The sequence below is a fragment of the Mobula hypostoma genome, chromosome 8 (assembly GCF_963921235.1).
Source record: "Mobula hypostoma chromosome 8, sMobHyp1.1, whole genome shotgun sequence".
Taxonomy (NCBI): domain Eukaryota; kingdom Metazoa; phylum Chordata; class Chondrichthyes; order Myliobatiformes; family Myliobatidae; genus Mobula; species Mobula hypostoma.
This window is the reverse complement of record NC_086104.1, coordinates 107,211,912-107,235,690: the sequence shown is the minus strand read 5'-3', so window position 1 is coordinate 107,235,690 and position 23,779 is coordinate 107,211,912. Positions and strand designations below refer to the sequence as shown.

The 23,779-nt window shown below is 43.3% G+C and overlaps 1 protein-coding gene across 3 annotated transcripts in view; it reads right to left on the bottom strand.

Moving 5' to 3' along the window:
* Nucleotides 1-414: 414 nt before the first annotated feature.
* Nucleotides 415-23,779, bottom strand: part of snx14 (sorting nexin 14) — a 174,602-nt gene continuing 151,237 nt past the window's right edge. For all 3 annotated transcript variants that reach the window (XM_063056561.1, XM_063056563.1, XM_063056562.1), the window contains 4 exons: nt 22,659-22,754; nt 20,622-20,713; nt 19,517-19,573; nt 415-985 (listed from right to left, as the gene is read on the bottom strand). In XM_063056561.1, the coding sequence (XP_062912631.1) occupies nt 947-985; nt 19,517-19,573; nt 20,622-20,713; nt 22,659-22,754 (284 nt within the window). In that variant the 3' untranslated portion in view covers nt 415-946. The remainder of the gene's footprint in view (nt 986-19,516; nt 19,574-20,621; nt 20,714-22,658; nt 22,755-23,779) is intronic.

Genomic DNA, 23,779 nt, shown 5'->3' with positions numbered 1-23,779 from the left:
TGTTGCCACGTGGAGTCTGCACATTCTTTCTGCAATCGCATGTTATCTCCACCACATCCTGAGAAGGGTTAATTGGCTCTTGCAAATTACCCATTGCTGTAAGTTAATTACAAAAAGAATCAAAGGCATGTGAGAGACAGAATAAATTACAGGGAGAGGGGAGAGAAATAAGAGAGAATGGGACTAATAGGATTAGCCCTCTGGGATCCGCATTGGATACGACGGGCCTACGGCATCTTTAAGAGTAGTGAGAAGACCTTTTAATTTTTTTTTTACCTGATTTTTGAATTGAAGTGCAGTAAGTCGAGTGCTTCAACTTGGAGAATCGTGGCAAAAGATATCCTAACTGTGAAATGTTCATCAGACAAGCAAAATTCAGTGAAATTCCAGCAGTAACACCAACCATTTGTCCAGCAGAAGCTTTTTTATTATGATTAAGAATCCAGTGTTGTGTGGGTCATTGTTTACATCTGAGGTCATCACTGCCATTACTTACATCACTATATAATTGCAAACTCACATTATCAAGTTTAGCACAAAACAGATTGTCCATGTTTGAAAAAGCTTGGAATACTGGTCTGGCCAAGATCCAATTTCACCACCCCAGTGGGCTTTTGTCTAATTTCTTAATCCAATGCTTCCAAGGTTATTCTTGTTTGTCAAAAGGACAGAGTTTTGTCAGCACATTGTCTACAGATCAATAAATAGATCTGCTCAGTCCAGCTATAGATAAAGTCATTGGATTACAAGGCTACTATTTTTTTTGTTGGTTCTCGTAGTGCAACACACACATTCAGAAATAAAATCAGCAATTTAATTAAAGGAAAAATGATGTCCACATTCATTAAAATAATCCAGTATTCCATAATTTCTCCGTAGTAATCACCCAGTATGGCTCTATTGTACTCCATCTCCTAAAATAATGGGAAATGGCTCTCAGTACTCTTCACTTCCACGGGGGTACAGATGCAACATCTTTCTGCACCTGTAATATACAGAAGATTACTTAATAAAAGCCACAAACGTAAAAAGTCAAAGTCAAGTTTACTGTTATATGCACAAGTGTGCACTCACAGGAGCAATGGAAATCTTGCAATAGCATTACAAGCGCATGGCAGTATACATAAGAAAATGAAACCTAAATTATACACCATTTTTACGAGAAAGAACAATTTGAACAGAAGCCCACTTTAGTGCAGGGACCATAGTGTTGCTAAACTGCAGTTATTAGGGTTGTGCAGGTTGGTTCAAGAACAGAACGGTTGAAAGGAAACAGACATTCTCGAATCAGGTTGGGTGGGAACTCCAGACCTCTGTACCTCCTGCCCAATGGCAGCTGCGAGAAGATGCTGGAGATCTTTGATGATGGATGTTGCCTTCTTGAGGCAGGACTTCCTGTAGACACTACCAATGAAAGGGAGGGATGTGCCCAAAATGTATTGGACAATGTATTCATATCATGGGGACAGTAACAGCTCTCTTTCATGATTCAGACCCTAAGGCAAATATAAAGAGGCAGTAAGTCAGCAAGGAAAAAGGCATAGCTGCCTTCATGGAAAGAATACTTAAAAACAAGACCACATGTTCTTTCTATGAAGATGAGACTAGACCTGGAGTGCTGTGTACCATTCTGGTCTCCTTACTTAGAAAGGATCTTCTTACCATGCAGGGAGAGCAGTGCCAGGTTGTCAGACTGATTGCTGAGATGTTAGGACTGGAGAATGAGGACAGAACTGGTCAGCTAGGTTTATATTCCTAAAGTTCAGAAGAATAAGAGGGAACCTTATTGAAAATAACAAAATTCTGATGTGGGGAAGCCATGCTTTTTTGGAACGTTATGGAGGTTTGCTAATGGCTAACAAACTTCCACAGATGTACTGTTGAAAGTATTCTGACTAGTTGCATCGTGGCTTGGTATAGCAATCTGAATGCACACTTCCAGTAAAAAGCTGCAGACAGTAGTGGACACAACCCAGGCACAACATTCCCCACCACTGGGGAGGTGCTGACTCAAGAAGGCAAGACCAAAGACCCCCTGCCTCATCATCCAGGCCACTCCATCTTCTCACGGCCACCACTGGGCAGGAGGTACAGAAGTCTCAAGCCTCACCAGGTTCAAGAACAACTTTCCTTCAGTCATTTTGTTTTCAATCCAACCTGCACAACCCCATGATCACTACCTTAGTTATAGCAACACTAGGACTACTTCAACCACTTTGGACTTTTATTTGTATAATTTATGTCCTTCTTGTGAATGCTGTTATGTGTCTGTGATGCATTGTACTTGTGGTCTAGTTCTTGTTTTCTGTTTCTATAAACAGAGGCACATGATCCAGAAAACACATGCAAAATTATTCAGAAGACTAACCATATGCTAAAGAGTAACACAATACGTCTGAGCCTGAACACTACTGTGCCATGGATCTGTGTGGTTGGGCTAAGCCAAAGGAACAACATTGAGAACACTAAATGTTTGGCAATTATTGGTCCAATTGTAAGTCACCTAGAATAGGGGTTCTCAGCCTTTTTTATGCCATGGAACCCTACCATTAACCAAGGGGTCTATGGACCCCGGCTTGGAAACCCCTGGCCGAGAAGCTGTCATAGCTAATTCTGTGTTTAAGAAACACATAACCAACATTTTAGAAAACAGCTTTCCTCACTTTTGTTCACCTGATTTTTCAAGTCTTGTATGCAACTTCATTTTAGAGTGCTCCACGTTCATCAGCCTCTCCCTGCACACATCTTCCACCCCACTGCATCAGGGTTGAATAATTCCACCTGCAACTCAATGACCATTGATGAAGAAATCTAAAACCCATTTTCAAATCCTCAGGCTCATTTTAGTCTGTTCTACAAATCAGGTACAGCACCTCTTCATACATTTCAAAACCATTCTTTGAGATAATAAGCAGCAACGAAAATGGAGCCTGTTCCATCTACATTTAGAAGTCTATACGAACACAGTATTCATATACAATTCCAGGTTTTGCCTGCATCAAACCTGGAGAGTCCATGACACAGCACTGCCGGGACTGTCCCCACTACTGGTCTGTCTTTTTTTTGGTTGCTCATCTTATTTTAGGACCACTTTCCTTTCTGTGGCTCGGAGAGGGTGTTGCAACGATCCAGCTGCGTCTGCCACTTGTTACAGGAAAATGCTATCCTGGATTCACTCAGCATCTATTCTTACAGACCAGCTTTGGCAAACAGGGACAGAAAACCTCCTGACAGACTGCAGGGCTTCCTATTTAATACAGGACCACTGTAGCTCTGTGCCTCTTCGACAACCCACTTATTTGCTTCTTTCCGAGAAGTACGTTGAGTCAAGATTATTATATAACCATATAACAATTACAGCACGGAAACAGGCCATCTTGGCCCTTCTAGTCCATGTCAAACGGTTACTCTCACCTAGTCCCACTGACCTGCATTCAGCCCTAACCCTCCATTCCTTTCCTGTCCATATAACTAGCCAATTTTACTTTAAATGACAACATCAAACCTGCCTTTACCACTTCTACTAGAAGCCCGTTCCACACAGCCTCCACTCTCTGAGCACAGAAGTTTCCCCTCGTGTTACCCCTAAACTTTTGCTCTTTAACTCTCAACTCATGACCTCTTGTTTGAATCTCCCCTACTCTCAATGGAAAAAGCCTATCTATGTCAACTCTATCTATCCCCCTCATAATTTTAAATACCTGTATCAAGTCCCCCCTCAACCTTCTACGCTCCAAAGAATAAAGACCCAACTTGTTCACCCTTTCTCTGTAACTTCGGTGCTGAAACCCAGGTAATAGTCTAGTAAATCTTCTCTGTACTCTCTCTATTTTGTTGACATCTTTCCTATAATTCAGTGACCAGAACTGTACACAATACTCCAAATTTGGCCTTACCAATGCCTTGTACAATTTTAAAATTACATCCCAACTCCTGTACTCAATGCTCTGATTTATAAAGGCCAGCATACCAAAAGCTTTCTTCACCACCCTATCCACATGAGATTCCACCTTCAGGGAACTATGCACCATTATTCCTAGATCCCTCTGTTGAAGGGAGCAGTTACGCTACTGGGGGTATTCTATATTGAAGGTATGAGTCGTGAATTAGCTAAGATAGACTGGCAAATGACACTTAAAGGATTGACGGTGGATATGCAATGGCAAGCATTTGAAGATTGCATGGATGAACTACAACAATTGTTCATCCCAGTTTGGCAAAAGAATAAATCAAGGAAGGTAGTGCACCCGTGGCTGACAAGAGAAATTAGGGATAGTATCAATTCCAAAGAAGAAGCATACAAATTAGCCAGAAAAAGTGGCTCACCTGAGGACTGGGAGAAATTCAGAGTTCAGCAGAGGAGGACAAAGGGCTTAATTAGGAAGGGGAAAAAAGATTATGAGAGAAAACTGGCAGGGAACTTAAAAACTGACTGTAAAAGCTTTTATAGATATGTAAAAAGGAAAAGACTGGTAAAGACAAATGTAGGTCCCCTACAGACAGAAACAGGTGAATTGATTATGGGGAGCAAGGAAATGGCAGACCAATTGAATAATTACTTTGGTTCTGTCTTCACTAAGGAGGACATAAATAATCTTCCAGAAATAGTAGGGGACAGAGGGTCCAGTGAGATGGAGGAACTGAGCGAAATACATGTTAGTAGGGAAGTGGTGTTAGGTAAATTGAAGGGATTAAAGGCAGATAAATCCCCAGGGCCAGATGGTCTGCATCCCAGAGTGCTTAAGGAAGTAGCCCAAGAAATAGTGGATGCATTAGTGATAATTTTTCAAAACTCGTTAGATTCTGGACTAGTTCCTGAGGATTGGAGGGTGGCTAATGTAACCCCACTTTTTAAAAAAGGAGGGAGAGAGAAACGGGGGAATTATAGACCGGTTAGCCTAACGTCAGTGATGGGGAAACTGCTGGAGTCAGTTATCAAAGATGTGATAACAGCACATTTGGAAAGCGGTGAAATCATCGGACAAAGTCAGCATGGATTTGTGAATGGAAAATCATGTCTGACAAATCTCATAGAATTTTTTGAGGATGTAACTAGTAGAGTGGATAGGGGAGAACCAGTGGATATGGTATATTTGGATTTTCAAAAGGCTTTTGACAAGGTCCCACACAGGAGATTAGTGTGCAAACTTAAAGCACACGGTATTGGGGGTAAGGTATTGATGTGGATAGAGAATTGGTTAGCAGACAGGAAGCAAAGAGTGGGAATAAACCTTTTCAGAATGGCAGGCAGTGACTAGTGGGGTACCGCAAGGCTCAGTGCTGGGACCCCAGTTGTTTACAATATATATTAATGACTTGGATGAGGGAATTAAATGCAGCATCTCCAAGTTTGCGGATGACACGAAGCTGGGCGGCAGTGTTAGCTGTGAGGAGGATGCTAAAAGGATGCAGGGTGACTTGGATAGGTTGGGTGAGTGGGCAAATTCATGGCAGATGCAATTTAATGTGGATAAATGTGAAGTTATCCACTTTGGTGGCAAAAATAGGAAAACAGATTATTATCTGAATGGTGGCCGATTAGGAAAAGGGGAGGTGCAATGAGACCTGGGTGTCATTATACACCAGTCATTGAAAGTGGGCATGCAGGTACAGCAGGCGGGGAAAAAGGTGAATGGTATGCTGGCATTTATAGCAAGAGGATTCGAGTACAGGAGCAGGGAGGTACTACTGCAGTTGTACAAGGCCTTGGTGAGACCACACCTGGAGTATTGTGTGCAGTTTTGGTCCCCTAATCTGAGGAAAGACATCCTTGCCATAGAGGGAGTACAAAGAAGGTTCACCAGACTGATTTCTGGGATGACAGGACTTTCATATGAAGAAAGACTGGATGAACTAGGCTTGTACTCGTTGGAATTTAGAAGTTTGAGGGGGGATCTGATTGAAACGTATAAAATCCTAAAGGGATTGGACAGGCTAGATGCAGAAAGATTGTTCCCGATGTTGGGGAAGTCCAGAACGAGGGGTCACAGTTTGAGGATAAGGGGGAAGCCTTTTAGGACTGAGATTAGGAAAAACTTCTTCACACAGAGAGTGGTGAATCTGTGGAATTCTCTGCCACAGGAAACAGTTGAGGCCAGTTCATTGGCTATATTTAAGAGGGTGTTAGAAATGGCCCTTGTGGCTACGGGGATCAGGGGGTATGGAGGGAAGGCTGGTGCAGGGTTCTGAGTTGGATGATCAGCCATGATCATAATAAATGGCGGTACAGGCTCGAAGGGCCGAATGGCCTACTCCACCTATTTTCTATGTTTCTATGTTTCTATAGGCCCCCTAGTAGCAGCAGAAATTCAGAGGAGCAGATTGGAAGGCAGATTTTGGAAAGGTGCAAAAATAACAGGGTTGTTATCATGGGTGACTTTAACTTCCCTAATATTGATTGGCGCCTGATTAGTTCCAAGGGTTTAGACAGGGCAGAGTTTGTTCAGTGTGTCCAGGATGGATTCCTGTCACAGTATGTGGACAGGCCAACTAGGGGGCATGCCATACTAGATCTAGTATTAGGTAATGAACCGGGTTAGGTCACAGATCTCTCAGTGGGTGAGCATCTGGGGGACAGTGACCACCGCTCCTTGGCCTTTATAATTATCATGGAAAAGGATAGAATCAAAGAGGACAGGAAAATTTTTAATTGGGGAAAGGCAACTTATGAGGCTATAAGGCTAGAACTTGCGGGTGTGAATTGGGATGATGTTTTTGCAGGGAAATGTAATATGGACATGTGGTCGATGTTTAGAGATCTCTTGTGGGATGTAAGGGATAAATTTGTCCCGGTGAGGAAGATAAAGAATGGTAGGGTGAAGGAACCATCGGTGACAAGTGAGGTGGAAAATCTCGTCAGGAGGAAGAAGGCAGCATACATGAGGTTTAGGAAGCAAGGATCAGATGGGTCTATTGAGGAATACAGGGAAGCAAGAAAGGAACTTAAAAAGGGGCTGAGCAAGAAGGGGGCATGAGAAGGCCTTGGCGAGTAGGATAAAGGAAAACCCCAAGGCATTCTTCAATTATGTGAAGAAAAAAAGGATGACAGGAGTGAATGTAGGACCGATTAGAGATAAAGTTGGGAAGATGTGCCTGGAGCCTGTGGAAGTGAGCGAGGTCCTCAATGAATACTTCGGTATTCACCAATGAGAGGGAACTTGATGATGGTGAGGACAATATGAGTGAGGTTGATGTTCTGGAGCATGCTGATATTAAGGGAGAGGAGGTGTTGCAGTTGTTAAAATACATTAGGGCAGATAAGTCCCCGGGGCCTGACGGAATATTCCCCAGGCTGCTCTACGAGGCAAGAGAAGAGATTGCTGAGCCTCTGGCTAGGATCTTTATGTCCTCGTTGTCCACGGGAATGGTACCGGAGGATTGGAGGGAGGTGAAAGTTGTTCCCTTGTTCAAAAAGGTAGTAGGGATAGTCTGGGTAATTATAGACCAGTGAGCCTTACGTCTGTGGTGGGAAAGCTGTTGGAAAAGATTCTTAGAGATAGGATCTATAGGCATTTAGAGAATCATGGTCTGATCAGGGACAGTCAGCATGGCTTTGTGAAGGGCAGATCGTGTCTAACAAGCCTGATTGAGTTCTTTGAGGAGGTGACCAGGCATATAGATGAGGGTAGTGCAGTGGATGTGATCTATATGGATTTTAGTAAGGCATTTGACAAGGTTCCACACGGTAGGCTTATTCAGAAAGTTAGAAGGCATGGGATCCAGGGAAGTTTGGCCAGGTGGATTCAGAATTGGCTTGCCTGCAGAAGGCAGAGGGTCGTGGTGGAGGGAGTACATTCAGATTGGAGGATTGTGACTAGTGGTGTCCTATAAGGATCTGTTCTGGGATCTCTACTTTTCGTGATTTTTATTAACGACCTGGATGTGGGGGTAGAAGGATGGGTTGGCAAGTTTGCAGACAACACAAAGGTTGGTGGTGTTGTAGATAGTGTAGAGGATTGTCAAAGATTGCAGAGAGACATTGATAGGATGCAGAAATGGGCTGAGAAGTGGCAGATGGAGTTCAACCCGGAGAAGTGTGTGGTGGTACACTTTGGAAGGACAAACTCCAAGGCAGAGTACAAAGTAAATGGCAGGATACTTGGTAGTGTGGAGGAGCAGAGGGATCTCGGGGTACATGTCCACAGATCCCTGAAAGTTGCCTCACAGGTGGATAGGGTAGTTAAGAAAGCTTATGGGGTGTTAGCTTTCATAAGTCGAGGGATAGAGTTTAAGAGTCGCGATGTAATGATGCAGCTCTAAAAAACTCTGGTTAGGCCACATTTGGAGTATTGTGTCCAGTTCTGGTCACCTCACTATAGGAAGGATGTGGAAGCATTGGAAAGGGTACAGAGGAGATTTACCAGGATGCTGCCTGGTTTAGAAAGTATGCATTATGATCAGAGATTAAGGGAGCTAGGGCTTTACTCTTTGGAGAGAGGAGGATGAGAGGAGACATGATAGAGGTGTACAAGATAATAAGAGGAATAGACAGAGTGGATAGCCAGCGCCTCTTCCCCAGGGCACCACTGCTCAATATAAGAGGACATGGCTTTAAGGTAAGGGGTGGGAAGTTCAAGGGGGATATTAGAGGAAGGTTTTTTACTCAGACAGTGGTTGGTGCGTGGAATGCACTGCTTGAGCCAGTGGCGGAGGCAGATACACTCGTGAAGTTTAAGAGACTACTAGACAGGTATATGGAGGAATCTAAGGTGGGGGCTTATATGGGAGGCAGGGTTTGAGGGTCGGCACAACATTGTGGGCTGAAGGGCCTGTACTGTGCTGTACTATTCTATGTTCTATGTTCTACTGCATTCTTCAATGCCCTACCATTTACCATGCATGTCCTATTTTGATTAGTCCTACCAAAATGTAGCACCTCACACTTATCAGCATTAAACTCCATCTGCCATCTTTCAGCCAACTCTTCTAACTGGCCTAAATCTCTCTGCAAGCTTTGAAAGTCTACTTCATTATCCACAATGCCACCTATCTTGGTATCATCTGCATACTTACTAATCCAATTTAACACCCCATCATCCAGATCATTAATGTATATGACAAACAACATTGGACCCAGTACAGATCCCTGAGGCACACCACTACACACCATCCTCCAATCTGACACACAGTTATCCACCACTACTCTCTGGCGTCTCCCATCCAGTCACTGTTGAATCCATTTTACTACTTCAATATTAATACCTAACGATTGAACCTTCCTAACTAACCTTCCGTGTGGAACCTTGACAAAGGCCTCACTGAAGTCCATATAGACAACATCCACCGCTTTACCCTCGTCAACTTTCCTAGTAACCTCTTCAAAAAGTTCAATAAGATTTGTCAAACATGACCTTCCACGCACAAATCCATGTTGACTGCTCCTAATCAGACCCTGTCTATCCAGATAATTATATATACCATCTCTAAGAATACCTTCCATTAATTTACTCACCACTGATGTCAAACTTACAGGCCGATAATTGCTAGGTTTATTCTTAGAACCTTTTTTAAACAATGGAACAACATGAGCAATACGCCAATCCTCCAGCACTATCCCCGTATCATTATTTCTGTCAGAGCCCCTGCTATTTCTACACTAACTTCCCTCAAGGTCCTAGGGAATATCCTGTCAGGACCCGGAGACTTATCCACTTTTATATTCCTTAAAAGCGCTAATACTTCCTTTTCTTTAATCATCATAGTTTCTGTAACTTCCCTACCTGCTTCCCTTATCTTACACAATTCAATATCCTTCTCCTTCGTGAATACAGAGGAAAAGAAATCGTTCGAAATCTCCATCTCTTTTGGTTCCACACATATCTGTCCACTCCGATTCTCTAAGGGACCAATTTTATCCCTCACTATCCTTTTGCTATTAATATAACTGTAGAATCCCTTTGGATTTATTTTCACCTTACTTGCCAAAGCAACCTCATATCTTCTTTTAGCTTTTCTAATTTCTTTCTTAAGATTCTTTTTACATTCTTTACATTCCTCGAGCACCTCATTTACTCCATGCTGCCTATATTTATTGTAGATATCTCTCTTTTTCCGAACCAAGTTTTCAATATCCCTTGAAAACCATGGCTATCTCAAACTTTTAACCTTTCCTTTTAACCTAACAGGAATATAAAGATTCTGTACCCTCAAAATTTCACCTTTAAATAACCTCCATTTCTCTATTACATCCATCTCATAAAACAAACTGTCCCAATCCACTCTTTCTAAATCCTTTCGCATCTCGTTAAAGTTAGCTTTTCTCCAATCAAAAATCTCAACCCTGGGTCCAGACCTGTCTTTCTCCACAATTATATTGAAACTAATGGCATTGTGATCACGGACCCGAAGTGCTCCCCAACACATACCTCCGTCACCTGACCTATCTCATTCCCTAACAGGAGATCCAACACTGCCCCTTCTCTAGTTGGTACCTCTATGTATTGCTACAAAAAAACTACCCTGCACACATTTTACAAACTCCAAACCATCCAGCCCTTTTACAGTATGGGCTTCCCAGTCTATGTGTGGAAAATTAAAATCTCCCACAATCACAACCTTGTGCTTTCTACAAATATCTGCTATCTCCTTATAAATTTGCTCCTCCAATTCTTGCTCCCCATTAGGAGGTCTATAATACACCCCTATAAGTGTTACTACATCTTTCCCATTCCTCAATTCCACCCAAATAGCCTCCTGAGACGAGCCGTCTAATCTATTCTGCCAGAGCACCGCTGTAATATTTTCTCTGACAAGAAATGCAACACCTCCCCCCTTGCCCCTCTGATTCTATCACACCTGAAGCAATGAAATCCAGAAATATTTAGTTGCCAATCACACCTCTCCTGCAGCCATGTTTCACTGATAGCTACAACATCATACTTCCAGGTATCAATCCATGCTCTAAGCTCATCCACCTTTCTTACAATGCTCCTAGCATTAAAATAAATACATTTAAGAAATTTTCCACCTCTGACTCTGTTTATCACTAATGGTGCAAACAACTTTACTATCTCCTTTTTCTTCCTTCTCCCCTGCATCTGTTCCTACACTCTGGTTCCCCTCCACCCCCGTACTAGTTTAAATCCACTGGAGCCTCTCTAGCAAACCTACCTGCAAGAATATCATTTATACTACCAAATAAGGCAATGTTTCTCCAGACCAGGGTGTAAACATAACACACATATACCACACAATAAGTTAGGAAAGTAAGAGTTAAATCTACAAATCAATTATGCATAGATAAAAAAGTGCACAAGCTAAATATTGTAGGGTACAGTACAAATTATCCAGTGACATTTCAAATGTGATGTGGCAGGGAGTTCATAAGTCTAATAACCTGAGGGAAGAAGCCATTTCCCATCCTGACTGTTCTTGTCTTTATGGATTGGATCCTCCTGCCTGATGTAGACAGTCAAAGAGGATACTGGATGGATGGGTGGGTTCCTTGATAACACCAAGCTCCTGCATATGCAGCACTCCTGATAAATGACCCTGATGGATCGTAGGGAGGCACCTATGATTCTCTCAGCTGTTCTCACAGTCCTTTGTAGGGACTTCCAGTCCGATGCTCGACTGCTCCCATAACAGATGGAAATGCAACTTGTCAGGACACTCTCAATGGTGCTCCCGTAAAATGCAGTTAAGATTGGGGGGGGGGGGGCGGGTAGGAAAGTCTCGCTTGCTTCAATCTCCTGAGGAAGTGGAGGCATTGCTATGCCTTTCTTATTCGGGGAAGTGTTATTGAGGGACCAGGTGAGGCCGTCCATCATGTGAACTTAACTCTCTATGGAGGAGCCATATATGTGCTGAGGGGGATGGTCACATAAAAGCTTGAACTTGCTGACTTTCCCCAAAATTTGGCTCACAGAACTGGCTGTCATCTTCATGCACAATGCCCAGGGCCTGGTTGCTTCCTCTATCCTAGAGCCACTCAAACTGAATGCATAATTAGCACACGACCTGACAACATACAGAACTTTAACACAGGATGGGCACAAATGCCCTGAATTAAACGACATCGTTCATCAAGTACTTACTGCCTACCAAAGGCCTGTAACTTAAGCATGTCAGATGGAATTCAGTGTACGGTGCAAACCATGCAAATGTTGTAACGAACTGTTACAGGAAGTGGTGGATGCCAGCTTGATTGGAACATTTAAGAGAAGTTTTGACAAGTACATGGATGGGACGGGTGTGGAGGCCTATGGTCCAGATGCAGGTTGACAGTACGAGGAAGAACAATGGTTCAGCACAAACCAGATGGCTCGAAGGCCCTGTTTCCATGCTGTAGTGTGCTTTGACGCTATTAGGCAGTGGGAGTTCTGTAATGAACCCTTTGGGTATGCCCCTCCACTTAGCCATACGTGACTCTGGAAATAGTCCCTTTAGTTCTATCTCCCAGTCTTAATAACGCTATAGCCAGCCAGTTCTTTTGAGGACATCTTTGTAACCCTAGGGACACTACCAAATAGAACATGCTCATCCATGTGCTGACATTTTCTGAAAAGGTCAAGAAGCGAGTCAGCTGGCCATACAAAGCCTCTTTCAACAATTCTGTAAATTTGACATATAATCACTTTCATAATTCAGAAAACTAAATTATCCAACATATCAGTGAAGTCTTTATTCTGCATTGAAAATTTGACAGTGCAGAAGTTCTAAGTTCAGAGTAAAACGGGTCAGCACTTGTTTCCTAAATGAAACATTACTCCCTCACAAGTTCCTCTTTTATCTTGTGTTTAGTACTGATTCATCAGCTAAGGTATAATTGTCTAATATGTTTCTTCCAATAGAAAGCAGAATAGAAAGTAAAGACTTGAAGTTACCAAGAGATTCCTCTCATTGCACTTGCATGAAAAACCTGGTTTATCAAGAAGCTACTCAATTTAAAATCTCCCTTAGGTTGTCCCACTGGTGGGCATAGTGTGGCCATGGTAGCATGGCGGTTAAATTCAAGTTAAAGTTTAAATGTCATTCAACCATACACAATGAATGCAGCCAAACAATTAGTCACAAAAAAATCTAGCCTCAGTCCCTGAGTGGCATGGCCCACAGACTTGATGGTGCATGGGATGTTGGCCTGGAGATACGTTTCTGCAAGAACAAGCATGCAGTAGTCTGATCTTCATGTGCTAGTTCAGCCGCAGAACCAAGTTAATGCAACCCAGCTTGTCTTCTCCAAGCGAACACTTGAGGGAGGGGCTAACCCTCAACTTAGCATAGATGCCCGCCACACCACACCACCTCTGGTGTCTCCTCCCCTAGCAACAGGAAACCCCACCACGCCATACAGTGCCAGCGGTAATATCAGGGTACGATTCCTGCTGCTGTCTGTAAGGAGTTTGTATATTCTCCCCGTGACCGTGTGGGTTTCCTTCCACGTTCCAAAGTAATGTGTCTAGTGAAGGCTTAGATCAACAAGTGTGTAATGTAGCTCCAGTGAATGTGAACTATAGTTGGACATGGAGAAGAAAATGTCAGGGACTGAAAAGGCAGAGTGAGCATGCAGACAATGACTTTCCCCACAACAAGTTTACCCCTTTGGATGGTGCTAGGACCAGTAGCAGCAGCCGGGTCAGTAACATTGCGACTGGCTCTGAGGCTCAGCAGGGAAGGGTGAACTCAGAACGGGCAATTAGGGATAGGGAACTTGATACTCCAAGGGAGAGACAGGATGTTCTGTGGCCATAGGATAGTGTGATGTCTCCCAGGTGCCCAGCTCAGGGATGTCTTGAAGTGGCTGCAGAACATTCTCAAGGGAGAAGGTCAACAGCCAGAGGTCATGGTGCACATTGGCACCAATAATATACTGTAGATGGAAAGGGGGAAAGTGGTCCTGTTCAATGAATATAGCTGAAAAGTAGGATCTCAAAGATAGTGATCTCTGAATTAATTTAGTTCCAGTGACACACGAATGAGCAACCGAGGAGCTGGTACAGTGGCAAGGATTCAGGATCACTGGAATCTCTTCTGGGGCTGAAGCTTCCTGTACAAGAGGAATGGTTTGCATCTTAACTGCATCAATATCCTGGCTGGGAGGTTCAATAGTGCTACTCAGGAGGGTTTAAACTAGCTTGGCAGGGGATGGGAAGCAGAGCACCAGGTCAGATGGTAAGGATTCAGAGGTTCTGGATGTCATGTTTAGTAAGTCTGATAGGAAGGACAGGTAATTGGCACACAAGACAGACAGGTTGAAGAGTGGGTATTTTAATGCTAGGAGTATTAAGGGTAGGAGTGATGGATTTAAACCATGGATCAGTGCATAAAGTAATGATGTGCTGGTCAGAGGGAAACAGGACAGGATGTTTAATGTTCTAGGGTTTTGATGTCTTAGAAAAGAACGAGAGGGAGGCAAATGTGGATCAGGTGCAGTATTATAGTTTCACTTAGTGGAACATTAACAGAGGTCTGGTTCGATGACAGTTTATATGGATAGAATTCAGAAATAAGAAAGCTGCAATCATGCTGATGGGATTACATGACAGACACCCAACAGTCATCTGTATACAGGCAGAGGAGAGAAAAGTGTAAAAATAGCAGGGTGGTTGTCTGTAACTTCCCTCAGATATACAGGGCCCTCCTCAGTGCAAGCTGCTTACGTGGGGCAGAATTTGTGAGGTGTATCCAGGAGGGTTTCTTCAATCAGTATGTAGATAGTCTAACAAGAGGAGGGGCCATACAGAAGCTGGTGTTAGGAAACAAATTTGTCAGTGACAGACCATTTGGTGGGAAAACATTTTGGGAACAGTAACAACAAAACCTTTAAGTTTTAGGATAGCTACTGTATACATAAGGAAAACTGCGACCTTTGTGAAAGAGTACTGATTTGGAGCACACACAAAACCATGTTGACTACCCCTAGTCAGGCACTGTCTATCCAAATACTTATACGTATAGATCACCTTCCAATAATTTACTCACTAGTGACATCAGGCTCACTGGCCTATTATTTCCCAGCTTATTCTGAGAGCCTTTCTTAAACAACAGGACAACATTAGCTATCTTCCAGTCCTGCAACACCTCATCCGTGGCTAAGGATGTTTTAAATTTCTCTTCAAGGGCCCCTGCAATTTCTACACCTCCACAAGATCCACGGGGACACCTTGTAAGGACTTGGGGATTTATCTACTCTAATTTACCTCAAATCAGCAAGCACCTCCTCATCTGTAATCTCTGTATGGTCCATGACCTCCCTGCTGCTTTGCCTCAGTTCTATAGACTCTGTGTCCAACTCCCAGGTAAATACAGACGCAACTAATCCATTTAAGATCTCCCCAGTCCCATCCCTCTCGATAATTACCTTGAAACTAATGGAACTATGATCACTAGATCCAAAGTGTTCCCCTAGACACACCTATGTCACCTGCCCTGTCACTTTCCCTAACAGGAGATCCAGTATCTCCTTCTCTCTAGTTGGGACCTTCGTACACTGATTAAAGAAACTTTACTGAACACATTTGACAAACTCTATCCCATCCAGCCCTTTTACTGTATGGAGTCCTGGTCAATATATGGAACGTTAATATCACCTGCTATCACAACCTTTTTCCTGTAACTGCCTTCTACCTTTCTACAAATTGGCTGCTCTAAATCCCACTGACTACTGGGTGGACTATAATATAATCCTATTAACATGGTTGTCCCTTTCTTATTCCTCAGATCCACCCATATAGCTTCAGTAGACAAACACTGCAGTCTGTCCTTTCTGAGCATAATTGTGACATTTTCCCTGATGAGCAACACTACTCCTCCCGTTTAATATTTCCTCTTCTAACATGAGCTCAAGAACGGAACTAGGAGAGTCAGGAGGGGCCATGAAAAGTCCTTGGCACACGGGATTAAAAAGAATCCCAAGCTATTCTTTACTTACATTAAGAGCAAGAGGATAACTAGAGAGAAGGTAGTTTCAATCAAGGATAAAAGAAAAAAAAACATGTGCATGGTGGAGGTGGATGTGGGTGAAGCCCTGAATGACTACTTTCCCAAGGAGGAGAATTGTAATAATAGTGCGGAACATTCAAATATGCTAGGTCATGTTGAGACTTAGTGATCAGTCTTTTTGAAGAACATTGAGATGGACAAGTTACCAGGGCCTGATAGATATAAGATCATATGACATAGGAGCAGAATTATGCCATTCAGCCCACTGAGTCTGTTCCGCCTTTCATTCAAAGCTGATTGATTCTCTCTCAGCCCTATTTTCCTGCCTTCTCCCATAACCTTTGACGTCTTTACTAATTCAGGACCTATCAACCTTTGCTAAAAATATACCCAACACTTGTATCTCCCAGGCTAGTGAGAGAGTTCGAGCTGTGTCCTCGCTAGCCACTGGTTAGTTAATGTTGCTGCAGTATTCCAGAAGGGAAATTGGGATAACCTTGGGAATTATAGGCTAGTGAGTCTCATGTCAGTCATAGGGAAGCTACAGGAGAGGATACTTAGGGATAGGATTTATGAGCATTTGGAAAACCATTGCCTAGAGACAGTCAGCAAGGCTTTGTGTGGGGTAACCCACGTCTCACCAAGTTGACTGAGTTTCTCATATGACAACAAAGGTGATTAATGAAGCCAGAGCTGTGGATGTTAGTAAGACATTTGACAAGGTCTCTCATGGTAGATTAAAATGTATGAGATCCACAGTGAATTGGACCATTGGATTCATAATTCGCTTGCCCATAGAAGACAGACTGTGGTGATTAATGGGACTTTTTCTGGTTGGAGGGCACTGACTAGTGGTGTTCCTCTGGGAATGGTAATGGGACTTCTGCTGTTTGTGGTTAAAGCTGTGGATGGGTGTGTTAGCAAGTTTGCCAATAATACAAAGATAGTAGCCCTTTGCATAATGGAGAAGATTGCTTGAGGATACAGCAGAATAGAGATCAGTAAGAGATATGAGGAAGAGAAATGAGCTGGTGGTGCAAACTTCTGTAACAGGTGTGGTGGAAAGGGAAGCGGTGTGAGAGAATGAGCCACGAAAGTGAGTAGCAACAGGTCACTCACTGCACACACTAACACAGTAAGAGCCTGCTCCATCCATCCAATCTACAGCATTTCAATCACAACCCTGCCCAAATACAAACCTTACCCATCACATACCCATGTCCAACCCCATCCCAAGCACATCCCCATCTCTGACCCCACCCTAAACACGTACCCCACCTCTGAACCCATCCCAAACATATCCTCATCTCCAACCCCAGCCCAAATACATCTTCCATCTCTGACCCCATCCCAAACATACCCCATCTCCAACCCCATCCCAAACACGTCCCTGTCTCCGACCCCATCTCAAACACTTTCCCCACTTTCGACCCCATTCCAAACACGTCCCTTACCTCTGACCCATCCCAAAAATGGCCCCCACATCCGACCCCATCCTAAATATATCCCCATCTCCGACCCCATCCCAAACATGTCCCCTACTCACACATATACCCCACCTCTGAGCTCATTCCACATTCCTCACTCCCACTGCCCACATCCGAAATACATTGCCCACTATCCTCCCTGTCCCAAGCACATCCCCATTACCCTCCCTGTCCCAAGCACATCCCCATTACCCTCCCTGTCCCAAACACATCCCCATTACCCTCCCCATTCCAAACCCATCCCCATTACCCTTCCCGTCCCAAGCACATCCCTCAGTCTATCTAAAAGTGATGCCTTAGAGGAAATAAGATCCCTTAGAGAAGAAGGTGGTGGCGTGACGCAGTGCACAGTGGCCACTCCGGTGAATGATATCTGTTATCTGTCAAGTAGGGTGCCGTGCACAATCCTGATTTGATGACGACAGACTTGAGAGCACGGAGGCACAGCTGGAGAAACTTCTGAAATGCCTGCTTCGCAACTGCTGCGCGATTGAGAATCTCTGGAGGAGAAGGCCCCGAGTCCTCGGCTTTGCTTGCTGCTCGGCAGCTGGGGCGAGGTCGAAGTGCTTGGCAGAAGATGGTGCTCGGGAGGCTGTGTCAGAGGGGCTGGTCGGAGACTCGAAGTTTTCGAACGGACTCAGAGTAGGCTGTGGTCAGGTGCTTCCAAAACATCGGCAAGTTGCCGGCGCCTAAAGGTTTATGGCAGGGAGAGTTTCTCCCTTTGCCGCCTGCTACCGGGACTATCGGGAGTCGATCGGAACTTTGAGACTTTTTTTTTACCGTGCCCATGGTCTGCTCTTTATCAAGTTATGGTATTTTTGTACTGCTGTAACTATATGTTATAATTATGTGGTCTGTCAGTGTTAGTCTTTGGTTTGTCCTTTTTTTTGTGATATCACTCTGGAGGAACATTGTATCATTTCTTAATGCATGCATTTCTAAATGACAATAAACGAGGACTGAGTGTCCTCATAATCTAATTTAATCTAATAGTCATTGCCAATTCACTGTTGGAAATGGCGAAGGTATGATGGCGCTAAACTGCGACGCCTTTGCTTGCATCTTCGTAAACAGCTTTATTTTTATCTTTGATATCTCTTATTTTTACTTTTCAAGGTCCTTTTTAAGACCCTGACCTGGAGTTACACTCTGTCTTCAGATCTTTGCGGAAATAGGACCCACTCTCAGTGCCTCACTATCCCAAGGAGGCAGCCTGGAAGACTAGTGCACATTCAGGGTGCCGGATTTTCATGGCTCTGGAGACGTGCTGATTCTAGGCCAGTGCTACTGACTGAAGCGTCGTGGGAGAACACTGAACATCGGGAGCAGCGGGTTAGCTGCCGGGGGCTGTGTGTCCAGAGAGCTGTGCATTTCTGAGGCAGACTCTCTGGGCACAGAGCTCAGAAAAGCAATGCAGCAGACTTTGTTATGTCTCCCCTCTTGCTGTGAAATAGGGACATCTCTTTTCCCCTTATTAGGTGGCGTGTCGAATTACCAGGTGAACAAGTCTTCGGGTACTGCAAGTCTGTGTCTTTGCTGCACACTTGAGCGCTCGGTGGAGGGCTCTTTTTTGTTGGTGGGGAATGGGGGGGTGGATTTGTTGCTTTGCTGCTGCTTGTGTGTGGGAGGGGGAGCTGGGGGGGCTTTGGGACTCTAACATTTAACTGTCATTCATTCTTTGGGGCACTCCTCTGTTTTCATGGATGCTTGCAAAGAAAAAGCATTTCAGGATGTATATTGTATACATTTCTCTGACACCTTTTGAAACCTATTGAAACCATAAAATATTCTATCAATTAAAAGCCATACTATTCATTCTTTACACATAATAGCCAAGAGTGGAACACCTTGGGCCTCTGCACTCAACCTAATGGTTCAGACACAGTTCGTTGAATCACATGGTGGTAACAGCATTGAAGAGGGTCATTTCAACCCACAGTGTCTGTGCTCACTCCCTGTCAGGGGATCTCCCCAGATCTGCTCACAGACCCCTTTCTCCAATGCCTTACAATGTTTTCTCCATTTCCCTCTTGATGGTGTCAGTGCAATCCACCACATCAGCAGGCACTATATTCCATATTCCAAGCACATGCCGGTAACAATGTTCAAGACTCAAAAGTGTGTACGTTTGACATACTGTGCTTTCTTACCTTACTGAGTTCAGGAAATAATTCCTGCAATACAATGTCCAGCAGCACATATGTTAGCTGAAATAAAAGTGAAATAAGTAAATGTCCATTTCAAAACATAATCATTTACTGATTTATTTAAAGAAGAACTCTTTTTAAACAAGGTCTCTTTTAAAGTAATCATTGTGCCTTACTGGCAATCACTTGTAAGATTTAATGATTATGCTCTTTGATAACCTGTCAGCAACCTCAGGCTATTTTCACCCATCCCAAGAATGTCTGAGCTTAGAGTAACAAACTTCATTGGACATTTTGGCTACATGTAACAGATGGTGAATAAATCTCCATAAGACACCCTCATAAAGATCTTTTGGTTACTGGGGATTTTGTACTGAAGGAAGATAAATTCCCCAACTGAGTGACAGATTTAATTCCATCAAATCTCACAACTCCAGCCTTGTGCAGTACAATCAACACCATAATTCTCTCCAGACTTGACAAGAAGCTCAGAGACCTCGGCCTTCACCCTGCCTTGTGCAGCTGGATCCTGGACTTCCTGTCAGATTGCTGGCAAGGTGGTAAGAGTTGGTTCCCTCATCTTTGTCCCGCTGACTCTCAACACAGGTGCCCCCCAGGGCGCAGGATAGATTTGTCCCAGTGAAGAAGTTCTCAAATGGCAGTGGTAGGCAACCATGGCTGTCAAGGGAAAATTAAGGACTACATAAAAGCCAAGGAAAGGGCATATAAAGTAGCAAAAGTGAGTGGGAAGTTGGACGATTGGGAAGCTTTTAAAATCCAACAAGAAACCCCCATAGAATGAATGACAGAATCATCAAAGTCCTGAAGCACTGCCCCCACCCCCACCAAATTGCACAAGCAGCAGCAGCATTGATCCTTAGAGTCTGGCTCAGAAGTACCCAAGGATGTCTTCCTTCAAAAGGGATACCCAAGGATGCTTGGTGCTATTACAAACATTGAAGTGGAATGACCAAATGGGACAGATATCCAGCACAGGAAATGCATTCTATATGTCAGCCCAAACACTGCCCTTATGTTGGATGCAGCTAATCAGAAACTGAGCTGCAATGTGTGATGAAGCCTTAACTCTTAATCTCTGTGCACTGACCTGTTTGTTTAGCACAGGCTGCTGCAACCCTTCAAACAGCAGTCTCACCCCCTCATACTTGGCTTCTTCCCCAACACACTTCACAAAGTAATCTGCCAAGCAAAGGAACAAGTTTAAAACCAACAATATTTACAGATAAAGTCAACTGGATACCCTTTGAGCAAATCGGAATATCAGAATTGTTTATTATCACTGGCATTTGTAACAAAATTTGCTGTTTTGAGGCATCAGTACAGTTCAATACATAAAAAGATATGGCAAATTACATGCTAAACTAAATTAAAGAAGTCGCACAGAAAGAGAAACCCTGAAGGGCAGTATTCAACCCAATGGGCTTTCAAACAAACTTGCAGATTTTTAGGAAATCACAAATGATTAGTTTTTCTTCCACCTATTTTAAATAGGGAAGGAGTTCTAGGATTTAGGTCAGCAACAATGATGGAATGATTATGTACTTCCACATCAGTAAGTAAAAAAAAACTACAGTGCTGAAAGTCTGACCCAAAGTGGGAAATCTTAAGTCATAAAAACCTCTACAGCTGTACTGTGAAGAGCATTCGGACTGACTGCGTCACCACCTGATATGGAGAGGGTACTGCACAGGGTCGAAATAAGCTGCAGAGAGTTGTAAAATTAGTCAGTAACATCATGGGTACTAGCCTCCATAGTATCCAAGACATCTTCAAGGAGCAGTGCCTCAGAAAGGTGGCTTCCATCTTTTAGGACCCCCCCACCACCCAGGACATGTCCTTTTCTCACTGTTACCACCATGAAGGACGTACAGAAGCCTGAAGGCACACACTCAGTAATTCAGGAACAGCTTCTTCCCCTCTGCTATCCGATTTCTAAATGGACATTGAACCCATGAACACCACCTCATTACTTTTACTTAATTTCAATTTTTGCACTACTTATTTAAACTACACGTACTGTATATTATACATACAGTAATTCAGTTTTTTTCTATATTTATCATGTATGGCATTGTACAGCTGCCACAAAATCAACAAATTTCACAACATATGCTGGTAATATTAATTAAACCTGATTCAGCTGGGATTCTGCAGATGCTGGAATTCTTGAGCAACACACAGCTCAGCAGGTCAGGTAGCACCCACGGAAATGAATAAACAGTTAATGCATCAGGCTTTATCAGGATTGATTTCTATAGATGCTGCCTGAGCTGCAGGGTTCCTCAAGCATTTGGTGTGTGTTGCCCCAACGTGGATAAACTCAGCAGGTCTGTTGAAGTAGAAATATGTTTCAGGTCTGGGACCCTTCAGGAGCACCAAACCTAGTCAGAGTGACATGTGATTTGGAGGGGAACCTGGCGCTCAGGGTCCTAAGTTTGGGAAAGGATGTTGTAAATAGCCCAAGTGGGCAACTGCAGGGTACTTTGGATATGGTACACACTGTAGCCACTGCGCGCTGGTGCTGGAGGGAGGGAGTATTTAATATGATTGATGGGTGTCAATCAAGTAGCTGTTTTGCAATGCGGAGTGCGGATAAGCAGATTTGTCTGAGCAATCCTGGTACATGACATATGTATACGCAGAGCAACAGTCTCAGTTTAGTGTGCAACTAAATTACACAAAGTTTGTAAGTAAATTTCCAATATGAAAACTCCTCCTTTAAATGCATCTGTTTCAGATATTTGTGTACATGAAGTCAGTGGATAACCAAGTAAGATGTTTTGAACAAGTTATCCAACTGACAGGTACAGGTAAGCAGAGAATGACCTCTATCACTTTAAATCCCATTGAGCAGCAGTAATTAGAATGCTGCAATTACTTTTGCTACCTTGTGCTTGGTGCCAGCTTTGCATACTCAAATATAGAACTCTAACACTTCATGTTTCTGGGGATGAGCTTATACTGAGAAAGATACCTCAGACACCAAGTACAGTAAATATTGCAAACACTTAGTGCAAATATAGTAAATATGTGCAAACTCTGACAAACTTCCTGACAGCAGCACCCTTTGCAACCTCCTCACATTCTCTGGCTTCCTTACACAGAGTCCACTTTAACTCCCTACCTGGAATGTAGTCCATCATTTCATCAAAGGTTTGCTTTGCTCTCTTTTGTCTGTCTTCCATGGAGCGAGTCTCAGTGCTCTCACAGAAGACTGCATCTGTAAAAGAAATAATATTTCAGTCCTTCACATCAACCAGCTACGGCTAGTGGCCAGGAAGAATCACAATCAGGAGGAAATATTTATATATTTAAAAAAAAGTATTTAGAGATACAGTGCAGAAAAGGCTATTCCAGCCCTTCAATAATAACCCCAAGTGTAACCTCATCTAATCACAGGATAATTTGCAATGACCAATGAACCAGGATGTCAGACTGAACTCAGAACTCCGATGCCCCGAGCAGTAATAGCATCGTGCTAACCCCTAAGCTACCATGGCGCCCCAATTTACAGTGGTAACATAACCTTGTTAAGGAGCACTTGATGCTGTCCAAATATGTATTGATGTAGTTCAGATATCATAAACCTCATTTATAAATCCCATAAAACACCAGATTTATAAACCTCATAAAACATCAGCCTCCAATTTTCACACCAGCACACTACATAAACTGGTAAAAGTGTGAGTGCAAGAACAAATTTTGCACTTTAATAAACAGTGAACTCAATGCAGCCATGGAGCATGATGGATAAGTGCTATTACGAAGAAAGCACACACTGCCTCTATTTCCTTAGGAGTTTGCAAAGATTCAATATGGTTATCTAAAATTGACAAACTTCTATAGCTGCATATGGGAGAGTATATTGATTGTTGCTTCACAGCCTGGTATGGAAACACCGATGGCCTTGAACAGAAAATCCTACAAATAATAGTGACTACTGCCCAGTGCATCATGGGTAAAACCCTCAAGCCCTCCATTGAGCACATCCACATGAAACTTTGTTGCAGGAAAGCAGCATCCATCATCAGGGACCCCCACCACCCAGGACATGCTCTCTTCTCTCTACTGCCATCAGGAAGGTGGTACAGGACTCATATCACCAGGTTCAGAAAGTTATTACCCCTCAGTGATCAGGCTCTTGAATCAAAGGGTACAATTTCATTCAACTTTACTTGCCCCATCATTAAAATGTTCCTGATATTTATTGCTTATTTATTATTTATTTCCTTTTTGTATTTGCAC